Raw genomic sequence first — 21,506 nt, forward strand, 5'->3', positions numbered from 1 at the left:
TTCCTGGCCATGAATACTAATTTCATGTAGCACTGAAATTCAAAATATGTATCCATTGAAGTAAATCATAGAACTGGGAACAGATTTAATAAACCACTGGAGTTCTTCATGAAATTCTTGTAAGTCTAAGATTTGAGTAAGGTGGAAAAAAATCTGCAATTTAAATTTAAAGCAAATATATTTAGTATGAGATCAGTATGTTATAGAGTTCTATAAATTACATTTTTGGATTGAGATATACCAAGTACAAAATACATCTGAGTATTTCTTAAGATAACAGAATTGAAGTATATTTCTGGGAAAGAAAATTCACCTTGCTTTTAAATGCCATTTAAAAATTATTTCTGTCATATAAATTATCTTATTGTTGGCCACGCACAGTGGCTCACATGTGTAATCCCAACACTTTGGGAGGTCAAGGCAGGCGAACTGGTTGAGCTCAGGAATTCGAGCCCAGACTGGGTAGCATGGTGAAACCTCATCTCTACAAAAAATATAAAGATTAGCTGGATGTGGTGGTACATGCCTATAGTCCCAGCTTCTTGGGAGGCTGAGGTAGGAGGATCACCTGAGCCTGGGGAGGTCAAGGCTGCAGTGAGACCCTGTCTCAAAAAATAAAAATAAACAAATTATCTTGTTATTAAACTACTTTGAATCCTAAAAAAAATTTTAAAATATTTATAAATTTTGCTATAATATAATTTCTACATTATTTTAATGTCATAAGAAAAATTAGATGTATAGGTTAATGTAATTTTTCTCCTATTTACCTACAGCAAGCACAGATGAAATTCAAGTTCCCCAAGGAAATATTGACCAAGTTGCTGTTGTGGCCATCAATGTTCTGTTTTTTGTGGCTCTATTTGTCTTCGCCGTTTTTGAAACGTAAGTTTTATTCCATCTTTATCTAAATCAGATTATATTTTAACCTTTATTTCTTAATGCAGTGTTAATTAGGCATATCGATGTTATTAAAAATCTTATGTAAGGCAAATTTTTCTTACCATGATGTAAAAAATGTATATACATTTTGTTGCTTTTAACTTGAAAGTAGTTAATTCTTTGTCCATAATCTACTATTTTACTTTCTTATAAAAGGATCAGTTTCACTACTCTTTCCCTCTTTCATCTGAGTTTTATGATAAATACAGTTATAAAACTTTAGTGCCATGATTTAATTATCCTTAAGCTCTATAATTTCCTACATATATATGTATATGATATAGAGTTCTATAAGTTACATTTTTGGATTGAGATATACCAAGTACAAAATACATCTGAGCATTTCTTAAGATGACAGAATTGAAGTATATCTCTGGGGAAGAAAATTCACCTTGCTTTTAAATGCCATTTAAAAATTATTTCTGTCATATAAATTATTGTTGGCCATGCACAGTGGCTCACACGTGTAATCCCAACACTTTGGGAGGTCAAGGCAGGCGAACTGGTTGAGCTCAGGAATTCGAGCCCAGACTGGGTAGCATGGTGAAACGTCATCTCTACAAAAAATATAAAGATTAGCTGGATGTGGTGGTACATGCCTATAGTCCCAGCTTCTTGGGAGGCTGAGGTAGGAGGATCACCTGAGCCTGGGGAGGTCAAGGCTGCAGTGAGCTGTGGGTCATTCCCCCAAGTAGCTGGGACTACAGGCATGCGCCACCATGCTCAGCTAATTCGTTTGTCTTTTTTGTAGAGACAGGGTTTCCCCATGTTGCCCAGGCTGATCTTGAACTCCTGGGCTCAAGTGATCTGCTCACCTTGGCCTCCCAAAGTGCTTGGATTACAGATGTGAACCACCGTGCCTGGCACTATCATGTTAGCTATTTTTAAGGTATGCAATTCAGTAGCACTAAGTGCATTCACAATGTTGTGCAACCATGACCACTATTTCCAGAATGTTTTCATCATCCTAAACAGAAGCTCCATACGCATTAAAGAATAACATACCAATTAAACAATATTAAATAAATTTTAGACTGGGTGTGGTGGCTCATGCCTGTAATCACAGCACTTTGGGAGGCTGAGGCAGGTGGATCACTTGACATCAGGAGTTCAAGACCAGCCTGGCCAATATGGTGAAACCCTGTCTGTACTAAAAATACCAAAATTAGCTGGGTGTGGTGGTGGGTACCTGTAGTCACAGCTACTCAGGAGGCTGAGGCAGGAGAATTACTTGAACCCAGGAGATGGAGGTTGCAGTGAGCCAAGATCATGCCACTGCACTCCAGCCCAGGTGACAGTGAGACTCTGGCGTCTCAAAAATAATAATAAACAATAAATATAAATTGCATTTTGTAGTCAGTTACTAGAGATCACATGTAGGGAGAGAAACTTGGAAAGGAAGGATATAGTCATGTAAAGGAAGAGACATTGAGAGGTAAAGAGAAAAATTTATACATTCAAAAAATCCAGTATATTCTGATAACTTAATATAACATTATTGCATTGAAAGAGACCAATTTAATTAAAAATATAACCATGATTATTTAGTAATGTTAGAATGATAGGCATTGTGATTGGTGTAGTTTGTTTCCTTTTCCTTTGTTTCAGACTTTCTGTAATATGGCTATATTAGTTATATAATTAAAATAGACATTAGAAAGTAAACTATGAGTAGGCAGACTTAGTAACTTAGTTATGTAACAACAACACGCTTAAAATGTGTTCAAATTTTTGCTTAAGTCTGTTGTCATTGTTAAAAGGCATGCAAATTCTTGAATGTGTAGCTGTCATTTTTAAAACTTACACTTCACTTTAAGTATAACAGTTACTGTGATTTAAATAAGAATACTTTTTTTGGTTTTTCTTAGCATCATTGCTCCATTAACAATGGATATGTATGCCTGGACTCAAGAACAAGCTGTGTTATATAATGGCATAATACTTGCTGCTCTTGGGGTTGAAGCAGTTGTTATTTTCGTAGGAGTTAAGTTACTTTCCAAAAAGTAAGTTAAGTGTTTTTGGTTGTATGTCTATTTTTTAAAAGTAAAACAAAAAACAGAGCTAACAATGCAAATGGATGTACCAGGAAAATAATCTAAAGCTTTTTTTGGACACAGATTTACAATTTATTAAGAGATCATAATATTTCTATACCCTACAGCATTTCTTTGGTAAAAACAAAATTTCTCACAAAGTGAGACTTATTTATCTTTTGTCTATTATGTTTTCCTGAAAGCATATTTCATAAACCATTGTTCTGTATTGTAATATATATTGTGCAACAAAAAAGATTCAGTGGTTAAGTTTGGAAAATTTTGGTTAAGATTACCAAACTTATTCTAGAACTTCTCTCCACAGTATATATATTCTATATCATCCATCATGACAAATAAAATTTGTGACATTTCCCAGATCACTCAACACTTTTTTTTTTTGAGACAAGTCTCGTTTTGTTGCTGAGGCTGGAATGCAGTGGTGCAATCATGGCTTAGTGCAGCCTTGACCTACTGGAATCAAGTGATCCTCTCATCTCACCCTCCTGAATAGCTGGGACTACAGGCATGACCACCATACCTGGCTAATTTCTTTTATTTTTATTTTTTGTAGAGACAATATCTCACTATGTTGCCCAGGCTAGTCTCATTCCTGGGCTCAAGCATTCCTCCTGCCTCAGTCTCCCAAAGTGTTGGGATTACAGGCATGAGCCACTGTGTCCAGCATAAGTGTTTTTTAATTGATACATGATAGATGTACATATGTTTGGGGTATGTGTGATAATTTGATACATTCATATAATGTATAAAGATCAAATCAAAATAATTAGGATACCATCACTTTAAATATTTACCTTTTCGTTATGCTAGGAACATTTGAATTACTCTTTTCTAGCTTTTGACATGTACACTAAATTATTGCTAACTATAGTTACCCTACTGAGCTATTGAAAACTAGGTCTTATTTCTTCTAACTGTATATTTGTACCCATTAACCAACTATTGTTTATTGCCTCCTTCCCACTATTATTCCTGGCTTCTGGTAACTACCAATCTAGTCTCTTTTCTTTCTTTCTTTTCCTTTTTTTTTCTTTTTGTAAAAGATGGTGTCTCACTCTGTTGCCCAGAATGGAGTGGAGTGGTGTGGTCATAGCTCATGGCAGCCTCAAACTCCTGGGCTGAAGTAATCCTCCTGTCTCAGCCTCCTGAGTAGCTAGGACTACAGGCATGTGCCGTAATGCCTGGCTAATTTTTTTTTTTTTTAACTTTTTGTAGAGACAAGATATTGCTGTGTTGCCTGGGCTCACCAATCTACTCTCTATATTCATGAGATTCATTAAAAAAAATTTTTTTTTTGTGATGGAGTCTTGCTCTGTTGCCCAGGCTGGAGTGCAGTGGAGCAATCTCAGCTTACTTACCTCCACCTCCTGGGTTCCAGCAATTCTCCCGCCTCAGCCTCCCAAGTAGCTGGGACTACAGGCACATGCCATCACACCTGACAATTTTTTTATTTTTATTTTTAGTAGAGACGGGGTTTCACCACGTTAGGATGGTCTCGATCTCCTGACCTCATGATCTGCCCGCCTCCGCCTTCCAAAGTGCTGGGATTACAGGCATGAACCACTGCGCCCAACCTGAGATTCACTTTTTCTCACATGAGTGAGAAAATGTGATAATTTGTCTTTCTGTGCTTGGCTTATTTCACTTAACATAATGACCATTAATTCCATCTATGTTACCCAAAATGATGGGATTTCATGGTTTTAATGGCTCAACAATATTCCCTTGTGTATATATACCACATTTATTCATTCATCCATTGATGGGCACTTAGGTTGGTTTCATATTTTGGCGATTGTGAATAGTGCTGAAATGAACATGGAAGTGCAGATGTGTCTTTGATATATTGATTTCCTTTCTTTTAGATATATACCTAGTAATGGGATTGCTGGTTCATATGGTAGTTCCATTTTAATTTTTTTTGAGGAACATCTGTACTGTTTTCCATAGTGGTTTTACTAATTTACATTCCCACCAACAGTATACAAGGGTTCCTGTTTCTCCACATCCTCACCAGCATCCATCATTCCCTCTTTTTGATTAAAGCCATTTTAATTGGGTTGAGAGAATACCTAATTGTGGTTTTGATTTGCATTTTCCTGATGATTAGTGATGTCAAACATTTTTTGTATACCTAGTGGCCTTTTGTATGTCTTCTTTTGAGAATGTCTATTCACTGTTTAAAAGAATCATTTTGAGGGCCTGGTGCAGTGGCTCATGCCTGTAATCCCAGCATTTTGGGAGGCCAAGGCAGCTGGATCATTTGGGGTCAGGAGTTCGAGACCAGTCTGGCCAACATGGTGCAACCCCATCTTTACTAAAAATACAAAAATTTTTCTACTAAAAATACAGGGCATGGTGGCACGTTTCTACTAAAATAAAAAAAATTTTCTACTAAAAATAGAGGGTGTGGTGGCATGTGCCTGTAGTCCCAGCTACTCAGGAGGCTGAGGCAAGAGAATCGCTTCAGCCCGGGAGGTGGAGGTTGCAGCAGTGAGCCGAGATCACACCACTGCCCTCCAGCCTGGGCGACAGAGTGAGACTTCATCTCAAAATAGATAAATAAATACAAATAAATAAAAGAATAATTGTGGCCAGGTATAGTGGCTCACGTCTGCAACCCGAGCAATTTAGGAGGCTAAGACAGGAGGATCATTTCAGCCCAGAAGTTAGTTTGAGACCAGCCTGGGAAACATAGTGAGATCTTATCTCACTATGACATAATGAGATCCCTATTTCTTCACAGACACACACACACACACACACACAATTAGCTGGGTGTGATGGAGCATGCCTGTCGTCCCAACTACTTGGGAGGTTGAGGCGAGAGGATTACTTGAGCCCAGGAGTTTGAGGCTGTAGTGAACTGTGATTGTATCACTATACTCCAGTCTGGGTGACAGAGCAAGACCCATCTCTTAAAAAAAGAATCATTTTGTAAAAGTATAACTGTAAGGAACATATTTTCAGGGAAATGCTTGTGTAAAATTAAGTTCAGTCATATAGTCTAAGGTGGAACATTAGCTGATGAATTTAGACAGTTCTGTTTAAGTATTCCTGAAATACAGATCCTCTTTAACTTGCAATGGGGCTACATCCTGATAAACTGATCATCACAAGTTGAAAATAGCACAAAGTTGAAAATACAGGCTGCGTGCAGTGGCTCACGCCTGCAGTCCCAGCACTTTGGGAGGCCGAGGCGGGGAGGTCACCTGAGGTCAGAAGTTCGAGACCAGCCCAGCCAATGTGGTGAAACCGTATCTCAACTAAAAATACAAAAATTAGCCGCGTATGGTGGCAGGTGCCTGTAATCGTAGCTACTCCGCAGGTGGAGGCATAAGAATCGCTTGAATCCAGGAGGCAGAGGTTGCAGTGAGCCATTACATTCCAGCCTGGATGACAAGGGTGAAACTCCATCTCAAAAAAAGCGAAAAACAAAACAAAACAAAAAAAAACATTTAATACACGTAACCTACAGAGCATTGTAGCTTAGCTTAGCTTAGCCTACCTTAAACATGCTCCAACACTCACATCAGTTTTCAGTTAGGTTAAATCATCTAACACAAAGTGTATTTTATAATAAAGTGTTGGATATCTCATGTAATTTGCCAAATACAGTATACTGTAGATTACGGTATTAGATGTTTACCTTTGTGATCATGTGACTGACTGGGAGCTGTGGCTCTCTGCTGCTGTCCGGCATAGTGAAACAGTATCATACCACAGATTGCTGGTCTGGAAAAATACCAAAATTCAAAATTTGAAGTGTGGTTTCTACTGAATGAGTATCACTTTCCTACTATTGTAAAGCTGAACAATTACAAGTTAACACTCATAAGTCAGAGACTGTATGTACTTTAATAAGTTTCTAAAATTAATCAACAAATGTTAAGTCAGTGTATCAGGTTCACTGCTATGGGGATACTATGAGAATTCTTGTCCTTATGGAGCCAAGTAGAGGGATCAAGATATAAGTTAGACATATTTATATCCAAAGTTAATAGGAAGTACATTACATCTTGCTACAAAAGTAGAGCAGTGCAGCTGATATACATCCTTACAGAATGTCCAATACCATACCCTCAAAGCATGTGTATTCCAGTAGGGGGAAAGCCAGTAAACACAAATGTGAAGTCAGTTAGTGATCAGTACTACAAAGAAGAAGAGAAGAGAATAAGGAGTGACAAGGGCAGGGCTGGAAAGTGGGGAAATGTTGTATTCAATAGACTGCTCAAGGAAGGTATATATGACGAAGTTATATTTAAGCTGAGACCTTAGTGAAGTCAGCAAAGAGCCATGCAATGGCCTGGAACTCTCTTCCCCCAGAAGGCTGAGCTTTGTATGTTTAAAGAACAAGCAGAAAGGCCGGTTTGACAAGAGCAGAGTCAGGGAAAAGGCAAATGATAAATCAGGTTAGAAAGATGTGAAGCCTGTTGGTATTCTGAGGGTGATGGAAGTCATTGGGTTTTTGTTGGTTGTTTGGTTGTGTGGTTTTTATGCATGTATTTTGGAAGACTTTGGTTTTGTTTTTATGTTTTACTGTTATGCAGAATTTCCAACATACACCAAAGTCTAGAGAGCATCTCCAGTATTCATTACCCAGCTTCAACAATTATAAGCACTTAGACAATCCTGTTCCATCTCTACATCTAGCTATTCCACACTCTCTTTCCCCTGTACCTGGATTATTTTGAAGCTGATACTAGGCATCAATTCATATCTTCCACAAATATTTCAGTATGTGTCTCTAAAGTTTATGATATTATCTCATCCAAAAAAATGATTTATTAATATCATCACATATTCAGGCAACATTCAGATTTTCTCCACTGTCTCAAGTGCTTTTTGGCTTTGTTTTGTTGTATTTGTTTCTCAGTATGTTCACTAGATTCAGGCTCTTAAGTTTACTAAGTCTCTTTTAATCAATAAATTTCTTCTCCATCTCTGTCTTTTTTTCTCTTTTCTTCTTACAAATTGAATAAACCAGGATTTTTGTACTATAGTTTCCCACATTTTGGATCTTACTGATTGCATCATTGGTGTTTTGAAGACATTTTCCTTTCTGCTGTTTCTTTTTCTTTTTTTTTAAATTATACCTTTTTTTTTTTTTTTTTTTTTGAGATGGAGTTTCACTCTTGTTGCCCAGGCTGGAGTGCAATGGTGCGATCTTGGCTCACCACAACCTCCACCTCCACCAGGTTCAAGCCATTCCCCTGCCTCAGCTTCCTGAGTCCGAGTAGCTGGTATTACAGGCGTGTGCCACCACATCCAGCTAATTTTTGTGTTTTTAGTAGAGACAGGGTTTCGCCATGTTGGCCTGGATGGTCTCAATCTCCTGACCTCAGATGATCCATCCTCCTCGGCCTCCCAAAGTACTGGATTACAGGCATGAGCCACCACACCCAGCCTTTATTATACTTTGAGTTCTGAAATACATGTGCAGAATATGCAGGTTTGTTACATAGGTATAAATGTACCATGGTGGTTTGCTGCACCCATCAATCCATCATCTACATTAGGTATTTCTCCTAATGCTATCCCTCCCCTAGCCCCCACCCCCCAGCAGGCCCCCGTGTGTGATGTTCCCCTCCCTGTGTCCATGTGTTCTCATTGTTCAACTCTCACTTATGAGTGAGAACATGTGGTGTTTGTTTTTCTGTTCCTGTATTAGTTTGCTGAGAATGATGGTTTCCAGCTTCATCCATGTTCCTGCAAAAGACATGAACTCATCCTTTTTTATGGCTGCATAGTTTTCCATGGTGTATATGTGCTACATTTTCTTTATCTAGTCTGTCATTGATGGGCATTTGGGTTGCTTCCAAGTCTTTACTCTTGTCAGTAGTGCTGCAATAAACATACATGTGCATGTGTCTTTATAGTAGAATGATTTATAATCCTTTGGGTATATACCCAGTAATGGGATTGCTGGGTCAAATGATATTTCTGGTTCTAGATCCTTGAGGAATCACCACACTGTCTTCCACAATGGTTGAACTAATTTACACTCCCACCAACAGTATAAAACTGTTCCTATTTCTCCACATCCTCTCCAGCATCTGTTTCCTGACTTTTTAATGATTGCCACTCTAACTGTTGTGAGATGGTATCTCATTGTGATTTTGGTATGCATTTCTCTAATGACCAGTGATTATGAGCTTTTTTTCATATGTTTGTTGGCTGCATAAATGTCTTCTTTTGAGAAGTGTCTATTCATATCCTTTGCCCACTTTTTGATGGGGTTTTTTTTTCTTGTAAATTTGTTTAAGTTCCTTGTAGATTCTAGATATTAGCCCTTTGTCAGATGGATAGATTGCAAAATTTTTCTCCCATTCTGTGGGTTGCTTGTTCACTCTGATGATAGTTTATTTTGCTATGCAGAAGCTCTTTAGTTTAATTAATCAGATCCCATTTATCAATTTTGGTTTTTGTTGCCATTGCTTTTGGTGTTTTAGTCATGAAGTCTTTGCCCATGCCTATGTCCTAAATGGTATTGCCTAGGTTTTCTTCTAGGGTTTTTATGGTTTTAGGTCTTATGTTTAAGTCTTTGAGCCATCTTGAGTTAACTTTTGCATAAGGTATAAAAAAGGGGCCCAGTTTCAGTTTTCTGCATATGGCTAGCCAGTTTTCCCAACACCATTTATTAAATAGGGAATCCTTTCCCTGTTGCTTGTTTTTACAGGTTTGTCAAAGATCAGATGCTTGTAGACATGTGGTGTTATGTCTGAGGCCTCTGTTCTGTTCCATTGGTCCATATATCTGTTTTGGTACAAGAACCATGCTGTTTTGGTTACTGTAGCCTTGTAGTGTAGTTTGAAGTCAGGTATTGTGATAATTCCAGCTTTGTTCTTTTTGCTTAGGATTCTCTTGGCTATATGGGCTCTGTTTTGGTTCCATATGAAATTTAAAGTAGTTTTTTTCTAATTCTGTGAAGAAAGTCAATGGTAGCTTGATGGGGATAGCATTGAATCTATACATTACTTTGGACAGTATGGCCGTTTTCACAATATTGATTCTTCCTATCCATGAGCATGGAATGTTTTTCCATTTGTTTGTGTCCTCTCTTATGTCCTTGAGCAGTGGTTTGTAATTCTCCTTGAAGAGGTTCTTCATATCCCTTGTAAGTTGGATTCCTAGGTATTTTATTCTCTTTGTAGCAATTGTGAATGGCAGTTCACTCTTGATTTGACTCTGTTTGTCTGTTATTGGTGTATAGGAATGCTTGTGATTTTTGCACATTGATTTTGTATCCTGAGACTTTGCTGAAGTTGCTTGTCAGCTTAAGGAGATTTTGGGCACCACTTATCGCACAGAAATACAAACTACCATCAGAGAATACCAAAGTATTCTCTAATACTATAAACACCTCTACACAAATAAACTAGAAAATCTAAAAGACATGGATAAATTCCTGGACACATACATCCTCCCAAGACTAAACCAGGAAGAAGTCGAATCCCTGAAATCAACCAATAACAAGTTTTGATATTGAGGCAGTAATTAATAGCCTACCAACCAAAAAAAGCCCAGGACCAGATGAATTCACAGCCGAATTCTACCAGAGGAACAAAGAGGAGCTGGTACCATTCCTTCTGAAACTACGCCAAACAACAGAAAAAGAGGGCCTCCTCCCTAACTCATTTTATGAAGCCAGCATCATCCTGATACCAAAACCTGGCAGAGATACAACAAAAAATGAAATAAGGCCAATATCCCTGATGAACATCGATGCGAAAATCCTCAATAAAATACTGGCAAACCGAGGCCAGGCACGGTGGCTCACGCCTGTAATCCCAGCACTTTGGGAGACTGAGATGGGTGGATCACAAGGTCAGGAGATCGAGACCATCCTTGCTAACACAGTGAAACCCCATCTCTACTAAAAATACAAAAAAATTAGCCAGGCGTGGTGGTGGGCACCTGTAGTCCCAGCTACTCGGGAGGCTGAGGCAGGAGAATGGCGTGAACTCAGGAGGCGGAGCTTGCAGTGAGCCAAGATCACGCCACTGCCTGCCAGCCAGGGACTCCATCCCAAAAATAATAATAATAATAATAATAAAATAAAAATAAATAAAAGTAAAAAAAAAATAAAATACTGGCAAACCAAATCCAGCAGCACATCAAAAAGCTTATCCACCACAATCAAATCTGCTTCATCCCTGGGATGCAAGGCTGGTTCAACATACACAAATCAGTAAATGTAATCCATCTCATTAACAGAACCAATGACAAAAACCACATGATTATCTCAATAGATGCAGAAAAGGCCTTTGATAAAATTCAATACCCTTCATGCTAAAAAACACTCAATAAACTGATGTTGATGGAAGGTATCTCAAAATAATAAGAGCTATTTATGACAAACCCACAGCCAGTATCATATTGGGTAAAGTAAAACTGAAAGCATTCCCTTTGAAAACCGGCACAAGACAAGGATGCCTTCTCTCACCTCTCCTATTCAACATAGTATTGGAAGTTCTGACCAGGGCAATCAGGCAAGTGAAAGAAATAAAGGATAATTCAATTAGGAAATGAAGTTAGATGGTCTCTGTTTGCAGCTGATGTGATTGCTGTATTTCTTTTTTTTTTTTTTTTTTTTGTTGAGACGGAGTCTCGCTCTGTCACCCAGGCTGGAGTGCAGCGGCCAGATCTCAGCTCACTGCAAGCTCTGCCTCCCAGGTTTATGCCATTCTCCTGCCTCAGCCTCCCAAGTAGCTGGGACTACAGGCGCCCGCCACCTTGCCCGGCTAGTTTTTTGTGTTTTTTTAGTAGAGACAGGGTTTCACTGTGTTAGCCAGGATGGTCTCGATCTCCTGACCTCGTGATCCGCCTGTCTTGGCCTCCCAAAGTGCTGGGATTACAGGCTTGAACCACCGCGCCCGGCCGATTGCTGTATTTCTTAAAAACTAGTACTTGCATCTAGCAGCTTGATGAAATTTGGGTTCAATTTTTTGGCAAGAATACTTTATAGGTGGGGGGGGATATGTGCTTATATCAGAAGAAATATAATGTTTATCTCTTCTTGACATGTAAGTAGCCTTTGATTATTCCATAGATCCATTAATTCATTAATGGATCATTGCAAAATTCTGGTATTTTAATTCTATCATTCCTTTATTTATTTGCTAGAATACTTACCATAAAGAGAATCTTTCTCTCATCAACTATTTGGTTAACCTGAGCTACAGTTGTATAGGAAAAGCAGGATAAAGGCTTGATTATTTTATTAACTGGTTTTTAAAATAATGAGTTGTTTCCCTAACATCCTCAAAAACTGACCAAAGAGTACTGTATTTTAATATACTATGAATTCATAGATTATAACGCTTTTTTGTTGTTGTTGTTGTTAGAGACAGGGTCTTGCTCTGTCATCCAGTCTGGAGTACAGTGGTGCCATCACAGCTCACTGCAGCCTTGACCTCTTGGGCTCAAGTAATCCTCCTGCCTCAACCTCCTGAGTAGCTAGAACTACAGGCACCAGATACCACTCCCAGCTAATTTTTTAAATTTTGTGTAGAGATGGGGTCTTGCTGTGTTGCCCAGGCTGGTTTTGAACTTCTGGCATCAAGCAGTCCTCCCGCTTTGGCCTCCCAAAGTGCTGGAGTTATAGGCGTGAGCCACTATACCAGGCTACAGATGATAATACTTTTGTGTGTTTCAGTCCATTGCCATTATTATTCTGTTTTAGTACTCACAGTGTCACATTTTTGGCCAGCTTCTTCAAATTGGCTGAGTCAAAAAGACTTACACGACCTAGTAGTCACTGATAACTTCTGTGCTTTTTGCGGTGAAAGATCTGAGCTCTTCTACTTTTCGTGTCCCAGACCTTAAGTCAGCCATTTTTCAGAGGAGTCCTGGTTATTTTTAGTGGAAAATTATATTTAGCATTCTTTTTAATGGATATATCACTGAAAGTACAAGGTATTATTTTTAGTTTTTAAAATTATGAAAGTAATGAAGCTGTGTTATAATGTTTCATTTTAAAATTACAGAGTTTCTGTTCTTTAACAGGATTGGCGAGCGTGCTATTCTACTGGGAGGACTCATCGTTGTATGGGTTGGCTTCTTTATCTTGTTACCTTGGGGAAATCAATTTCCCAGAATACAGTGGGAAGGTATAGCCATACATAATTATATAATGTTAGCCTCTGTTATTTATCTAAAATCAACAAGTAATGCACTGCAATGATTTTGTTTTTACAGATCTGCACAATAATTCAATCCCTAATACCACATTTGGGGAAATTATTATTGGTCTTTGGAAGTCTCCAATGGAAGATGGCAATGAAAGACCAACTGGTTGCTCGATTGAACAAGCCTGGTGCCTCTACACCCCAGTGATCCATCTGGCCCAGTTCCTTACATCAGTTGTGCTAATTGGAGTAGGCTATCCAGTCTGCAACCTTATGTCCTATACTCTATATTCAAAAATTCTAGGACCAAAACCTCAGGTAAGCCAGGTAGCCTGACATTGCAATTATAGAAAATATACTTGTAAGCACTCACATTTTTTGCTGCCATTCTCTATTTTTACACAGACTGATTTGAGGGATTTTTATCATATGTAGCATTTAAAATTTTTAAAAATCCCACAACTTCTGTAAAGTGTTTGCAAGATTTATATGTTGAAATTTACAAACAGTACCGTAAGCTATAACTCCTTTGTTTTGAACTCAGAGGTTAGGGAGCTCAAAATCATTTTCGTAGGAAAAAAATAATCTGAGGTGTAATCTTTTTTTTTTTTTTTTTTGAGGTGTAAATTTCTAAAACTCCTTCTTAAACTAGGCTAGAGTTAGGCAACCAAAATTGATAACCAGATTTGAACCTAGGCGTAATTTCATCTAGCCCCAGGCAATTACTAAGAGATTAAAACACGATAGTCTTAAAAGTTTACAGCAGCTATGTCTATTATATAATTTTTAAATAAATTTTCCATGTTTTTATAGAAAATTAGAAACAATGTAGAAGGAAAATGAAAAATTTCAATGAGGCAGTTGCTACTAACATTTTGGCAAAATTACATTTCTACTTCCAGTCTTTTATCTATGCTTATATGTGTACGTGCATTTACCACAAAAATAGGATTTTAAAAATAGTATCATGGATACTGTTTTGTAATATGCTTTAAAAAAATAATAATGCATTGTGACTATGCTCCCACACCATTTAATTTTCTCTTAGAGAATTATTTTTAATGTAAACATTATATTCCATTTTATGTATGTACCATCATCTATTTGCAATCATTTTCCTATTATTATATATTTAGATTATTTCCAGGTTTTGCTTCTGACTCTTTTTTAAATTTTTTTGAGACAGTCTTTCTCTGTCGCCCAGGCTGGAGTGCAGTGGTGCGATCTCGGCCCACTACAACCTCTGCTTCCTGGACTCAAACAGTTCTTGTGCCTCAGCCTCCCGAGTAACTGGGACCACAGGTGTGCACCATCGGGCCTGGCTGATTTTTGTATGTTTGTACTGATGGGGTTTCACCATGTTGGCCAGGCTGGTCTCAAACTCCTGAGCTCAAGTGATCCTCCCGCCTTGGCCTCCCAAAGTGCTGGGTTTACAGGTATGAGCCACCGTGCCTGCTCACTTGTAACTCTTTTTAATAATAGTCATTTAAATGGCCACACAATAAAAATATTATCTTCCTCTTTAAAAATTAAATAGCGGCCGGGCACCATGGCTCACGCCTGTAATCCCAGCACTTTGGGAGGCCAAGGTGGGCGGATCACGAGGTCAGGAGATTGAGACCATTCTGGCTAACATGATGAAACCCCATCTCTACTAAAAACAGGAAAAGTTCGCTGGGCGTGGTGGCGCCTGCCTGTAGTCCCAGCTACTTGAGAGGCTGAGACGGGAGAATGTGTAAACCCAGGAGGCGGCGCTTGCAGTGAGCCCAGACCGTGCCACTGCACTCCAGCCTGGGCAACAGAGAGAGACTCCGTCTCAAAAAATAAATAAATAAATAAATAGGTTTACATTTTCAGAGCAGAAATTAGTGTTTCTCTATTGAAATAAGGCAAAGAGGAGAAAAAATGAATATCCCTGTTTTCAAATTATAAGGAGTAGATACAACATTTCAGTAATAATTTCTGGGTTTGTTTTTAATCTAATAGATTATATTTTTAATTTTTCAAAATTAAGAATAAAAGCTTGTTAATTACCAAAGCAATATATAATGGTTGTAACAAAATTCAAATAATTTAGAAATGTATTTAACAGAAAATGGAGGGTCCCCTTAGCTTCACCTCACCAAAGTCAACCACTGTTAACTCAATTTGTATGCTTTAAGACATTTTTCTGTCCATGTCCAAACATCTCCACATTTGTACCTTTTTTTAGAAAAAGGGAAAAATGGACTATATCACATGGATATATACTTGTTTCTGCTTCTTGATAGGTTTTTTTTTTTTTTTTACTTAATGTGTTATAGCTTTCTTTCCATGTCAGCATATACAGATGTTTTCAGAAGATTTTACTCTCTATATAAGACTTTATTCTTGTAAATAGCTGCTTATTAGTACCATAAGACAGGGCAAGGAAAAATTTTATAAATATAAGTAGCTGCTTAGCATTCCAGTTATTAAGTATACCATAGTTTATTCACTTAATCTACCAGTGACATTTAGGTTGTTTCCAATTTGAAGCTATTAAAAGCAATGTTGCCCTGAACATTCTTGGGCAGTTTATGTGGATTATGGTTTTGGATACAGAAGTTGTAGGAGTGGCATTGTGGTAGAGTGTAAAGTGGCACAGTGGAGTCAGCCAAATATGGCTTCAAACTTCTTGAACAAGTTACTTAAACTTTCTTTTTTTTTATTTTCCTTTTTTTTTTTTTTGAGACGGAGTCTCGCTCTGTTGCCCAGGCTGGAGTGCAGTGGCCAGATCTCAGCTCACTGCAAGCTCCGCCTCCCGGGTCTACGCCATTCTCCTGCCTCAGCCTCCCAAGTAGCTGGGACTACAGGTGCCCGCCACCTCGCCCGGCTAGTTTTTTGTATTTTTTTAGTAGAGACGGGGTTTCACCGTGTTAGCCAGGCTGGTCTCGATCTCCTGACCTCATGATCTGCCCGTCTCAGCCTCCCAAAGTGCTGGGATTATAGGCTTGAGCCACCGCACCCGGCCCCCTACTTAAACTTTCTGAGTTTCAGTTTCTACCTTTGTTAAACGGGGATAACACCTGTCATTGAAACTTATGAACATTACAAATGATGTATGTAATGCACCTACCTCAGTGACTGGCATGTAGCCGGTACAAAATAAGTGTTAGCTTTAAAAGGTATTTCAGTCAATTTTATTATTCCCAGGGCTTCGGCAGACATTAAGTTTTCCCTTTACACTCCTTTTATTTTTCTTAATCTGACTTGATATCAAATGCTATATTTATAGGAGGCATTTTATGTTTAATTTAAAAGTAAAAGATGGAGAAAGCGATTCTTGTAAGTTTGCTGTAGTTTGGTAATACCATTTCTTTGCTTTTAAATAACTAAACCCCAATATCAATCTGCTTGTCCCCCATTTCACCCCCAACAGGGTGTATACATGGGCTGGTTAACAGCATCTGGAAGTGGAGCCCGGATTCTTGGGCCTGTGTTCATCAGCCAAGTGTATGCTCACTGGGGACCACGATGGGCATTCAGCCTGGTATGTGGAATAGTGGTGCTCACCATCACACTCCTGGGAGTGGTTTACAGAAGACTCATTGCTCTTTCTGTAAGGTATGGGAGGATTCAGGAATAAACTAGCTAAGACTATGATGGAAACTACTTGCTTTGTGGCACTTCCTGGCTAAAGCTCTTCTAGACAATTGTGATGAGCCAGTCTCCAAGAATCAGACTACAGATATTGCAGATTTTAAAGAACAAGAATATATATTGAATAACAGAGAGAATTCTACATGTGATTGTGAATAGTAGGTTATCTAAAAACATACTAGATCATAATTTCCTTATCTCAGAAATGAAATATTATTCTTATAATACCTTTTTGTGGTTGCATGAACTAATAAGTGATGGACAACGATGTATAAATGTGAAGTTGTATTCTTAACACCAACTGCAGAAGTGTCATTAAAATGATATACAGTGGAACCAGAAAGAGGGTTCTGTTAAGAATTAGCCATAGCAGAATAAAATTATAGAATTTAAAAAACCCAAGTAGAGGTATTTTTATTCAGACACCTACTTTTTATTTATTAAAAAAATGCATTTTCTATTATCAAGTTCCCTTATGAAATAAAAACTATAACACTCATATTTTCCATTTAGCATGCCTAACATCCTACCTTTCCTTCTATGAGTCTTCTAATACTGCACCTATGCATTATTTTAGTTCACGGTTTCACTAAGTAACCCCTACCTTCATCAATGAGTATGAATAATGCTAATATTTGAGCAATACAGAGGATTAAGAGATCAAGATACTTCACTGCCTATTAGCCTAATAGGGTTACCTACTTTCTTTCAAATGCCAATAATTCACGTTAGAAACATCCAGATACGTGTTATTGTATATATATATATACAAAACAGTAAATGGTTTATTAAAATTATTGCTATTTTTCAACCCCTTAAACTGGAGAAAAACATTTAATTAGTAAAACATTAATTTATTTCAATTTTTCCCATCTCTCAGTAGTGGTGGGGAGGAACACAACATTTTTCAATCTATGTCTGCATAGTTGTTTAGAGCTACAGAATTTTAGTTGGATTTTTAATTTGGATGGTCCCTGACAGCCCCAACCTAGTCAGGCTAATAAGTATTTGAGGCAAAATGGCTTTAATCTAACAATTTACTGAGTTTACCTGAAGTTGGCTAAATAACACTGCATGTTTAACTTCTCCCTCTACATAAGTTGAATGCTGATAAAAGGAACTAGTAGAGAACTGTGTATATGGATAAGCAGTGTTACAGAAAATGCAAAAAATATTTCTAAACACTTTTCCAAATGTTTTCTACTTTAAGTTAGAAATATTTTCAAATCTGAGAATGAACACTATAATCTGCACTTTATAGACTGGGTGCAATGTCTCACGCCTGTAATCCCAGCACTTTGGAAGGCCAAGGCAGGAGGATTGCTTGAGGCCAGGAGTTCAAGACCAGCTTGGGAAACAAAGTGAGACCCTGTCTCTACAAAAAATAAAATAAAAACAAAAATTTAAAAATGTATTATCTGCACTTTATGCTAAACTTGCTGTGCTCTTAAACTCAATTTGTTCAGCGCCAATAAAGGGCTTAATTTGATAGAATTATTCTACAATTAAATTTTGAAGACTGTTCACTCTCCTCTTCCACACATAGCAAGACTGCTTCCATAGATTTCTCAGAACTGTAGCCAGGTTTCTGGCTATTTGGTCAAGTCTGGGATCTCTCTTACCTATTATTCTGTGGCTGCTTTCTCTGTCTTACATTTTTTGGGCCACTTCTAATCTTAAAGAGTAAATTCCACCGTTGGTTTGCATAGTGTGCATGACAGAAATAACACGAATAATGGTAATGATGAAAGTGATAAGAGCAAAATTTGCAGAGTGCTTTCCACATTCCAGGTAATGTGTAACATATAATTTAATTCTTACAGCAGTCTTACAGAGTAAAAATACCATTATGATTCCCATTTTATAGATGAAAGAATGGAGGCACAGAAAAGTTACTTGTGTATATAACAGTCTATCCTTAAAGTCCACAGTCTTAACCACTGTATTTTTCATAGTGAGGAAAATAGCCCAGAAAGTTACAGTTTCAATTAGTTACTAATTGTAGGGTAACTTAACCATACCAGTGACTCCTATTAGCAGAAATACTGGGCAACATAAGCTCACTGACTGGATCTTTTGTCGTAGCATAATAGCCTGTTTCCAGCAAGAATATAACAAAAAAGTTTCCCAGCTTTCAAAGGTTTATAATATTGATTAATATTTAGATAAACTTAACCTTGCATAAATGACTATTACTTTCCTTTTTATTGAGAGCATTTTCTTCGGAGCATTTTCTTCTTTGGAGGTTTATACCTTGTTCATCTTGGCACAAAAGAAGGCGAAAGGAAGTAACACGGAATTGAGAAAAGAGCAAGGAGGTAAAGCTTGAGGAAAAAAATCACTCTGTTGATGTCTTCTTGAGTAGGCCAAGTTGAGTATAAAGAGAAAATGACAACAGGAGATTTTAAGGTATGATACATTATTAAGAGTAGTACATATTTAAGAAGAAAAAATATGTTTTTGAAAACATAAATTTAAACTTGAAAGGATGATTTTCATATTTTGAAGGGATTTATAACTTCACAAAGCATCTCTATTCTATCTTGTTCAGCTTTACATTTAAAAATAAACTCTTCTGGTTCATATAAAACTTATCTCTTACATAAAGTGAAATCTGTTAATTTTTTGTTTTGACAAGGATAAACTGCTTGTCTGCATCTGTTTAAGAATAGGTTAACTTATTTTGAGAAGAAATTCTGGGCACCATTTTTGACTATTGAAGACTTATTTGTAATTTAATATCTACTTTACATTGTGAATGTCCATTTTCTAATAAACAAGGTTATTTTGCATATGTACCTTAAGCTTTAAAACTTTATTCAGTTGTGCTTTCCATACATATTTAAGGGAGTACCCCCTATGTGCCAATTACCATGTCATTTGGAGGATTGTGCAATAAACAAAACACACGGAGCTCCAACCTTCATGAGGCTTACATACCAGCAAGAAAGTCAGATATTCACAAGATGATTTCACAGATGATTATGATTGAGGGAAGGGTGATGAGAGAGAAGCATAGGAAGCTATGATGGTGAATATGATTAACAGGGAACCTGACCTGAACAGGAGAGTCAGGCATGTTTCTCCAGGAATAAATGATTAGCTAAGACCTGGAGGAAGAGAACAATTTGGATTGGCGAAGAGTGGGACAGGTACTTTTCAGGCAGAAGGCAGTGTGTACAAAGCCCTGGAGGTGGGAAGATCTTGGAGCTTTCGCAGAACTAAAAATAGGTCCAAGGTGGGTGGACTATAGTGGTTGAGAAGAAGCCTAATATTAGCTAAGTCTATACAGGGACAATGCAAGACTTTGTAGGCCCCAAGTATTATGACTTCTTGTGCAACTAAGAGTTTGAGAATTCTATTTAGGCATGATTGGAGCTAGAGTCCAAATGTCATCAGGACTCTTTTCTTTGAGTTCTACATGTCTCTGCTTGACTTTATTTTCAGATGCTGCCCATGTTGTAGGAAGAAGACCACTGGCAGCCCTAGGCACACAACATCCTTATAGCTCACAATTCTAGAGAAAAATGGCTTGGGTAGTAGTACCAGAAAAAACATGAAGTAACCAAGTTTAGCTCATGTACATATCCCTGAATTGACCACATGAGGATAGACTCCTCTGCTAACCCAGACATAGATCACACATCCATTTTGGAAATGCAGTGTGGGAGGGAGGAGGGGAAGAACCCTGTGGAGCTCATCCCAATTACATGGTCTAAACAGACGTAACTGGATGAAAAGGAGATTCCACCAAAGAAAGGTTTGCTGACAAAAAATATATGCCCACTACCCCTCCCAGCTGTTTTCACATCATTGCACTCATAGGAAATACTACATGCCCCATTATGGAAATGGATGAAACTGTTTGTACCCAGCTTCTTTAGCCAGTACAGGCCCTATCAATCAACTCCAAGCTCTGAAGGGATCAGTTTACCGTCTGCAAGTGTGACAAGTATTTATTTGTGATACACCAATGTTAAAAGCATGGTACTGTTCCAGCTTTATTTAAGAAAAGTGGCTGGACATGGTGGCTCATGTCAGTAATCCCAGCACTTCGGGAGGCCGAGGCAGGTGGAACACCTGAGGTCAGGAGTTCGAGACCAGCCTAGCCAACATGGTGAAACCCTATCTCTACTAAAAATGCAAAAATTAACCTGGTGTGGTGGTGGGCATCTGTAATCCCAGCTACTCTGCAGGCTGAGGCAGGAGAATCGCTTGAACCTGGGAGGCAGAGGTTGCAGTGAGTCAAGATCACGCCACAGCACTCCAGCCTGGGCAACAGAGTGACACTCTCTCTCTCTCAAAAAAAAAAAAAGTGAAGGTATTTAAGGTAACATGTTCTCTTAAAAGAATCCTGGGCATCTTGTAGACATGGCTAGTTTCAGGTCTGGGGCAAGGAGAACTGGAGACATTTATTGTGCCAGAAAGCAAGGAAGTAATCAAAGACTACTGAAATCTTGCCAAAAGGACAGAGGACTCAAAGTGGCCAGTAGGCCAAAAAAATGGGGTAATTAACGCATAAAGAAGAATAGTATTTGTTGTTAATTTAAACAAATGTGTGAAAATCCATGAGTTCAAAATGATATTAAAAATAAGAAACTTATTGGTCACCTTTGGAGGCTTCTAGAGTGTTTGCTCTTTATTCTGAAAACCAGAAAATAGCTGTGGCTCACACCTGTAATCCCAGCACTTTGGGAAGCGGAGGCGGGAGGATCACCTGAGGTCAGGAGTTCGAGACCAGCCTGGCCAACATGGTGAA

General features: G+C 38.1%; 1 protein-coding gene across 8 annotated transcripts in view; it reads left to right on the forward strand.

The window, feature by feature from the left end:
- Positions 1–19,545, forward strand: part of MFSD8 (major facilitator superfamily domain containing 8) — a 57,490-nt gene extending 37,945 nt beyond the window's left edge. For 6 of the 8 annotated variants that reach the window (XM_026454118.1, XM_026454122.1, XM_026454123.1 and 3 more), the window contains 5 exons: positions 777–885; positions 2,811–2,945; positions 13,005–13,108; positions 13,197–13,444; positions 16,527–19,545. In XM_026454118.1, the coding sequence (XP_026309903.1) occupies positions 777–885; positions 2,811–2,945; positions 13,005–13,108; positions 13,197–13,444; positions 16,527–16,733 (803 nt within the window). In that variant the 3' untranslated portion in view covers positions 16,734–19,545. The remainder of the gene's footprint in view (positions 1–776; positions 886–2,810; positions 2,946–13,004; positions 13,109–13,196; positions 13,445–16,526) is intronic. The other 2 variants (XM_026454119.2, XM_026454124.2) reach the window with 1 other exon arrangement.
- Positions 19,546–21,506: the final 1,961 nt, after the last annotated feature.

This window comes from Piliocolobus tephrosceles, chromosome 3 (genome assembly GCF_002776525.5).
Source record: "Piliocolobus tephrosceles isolate RC106 chromosome 3, ASM277652v3, whole genome shotgun sequence".
NCBI lineage: Eukaryota > Metazoa > Chordata > Mammalia > Primates > Cercopithecidae > Piliocolobus > Piliocolobus tephrosceles.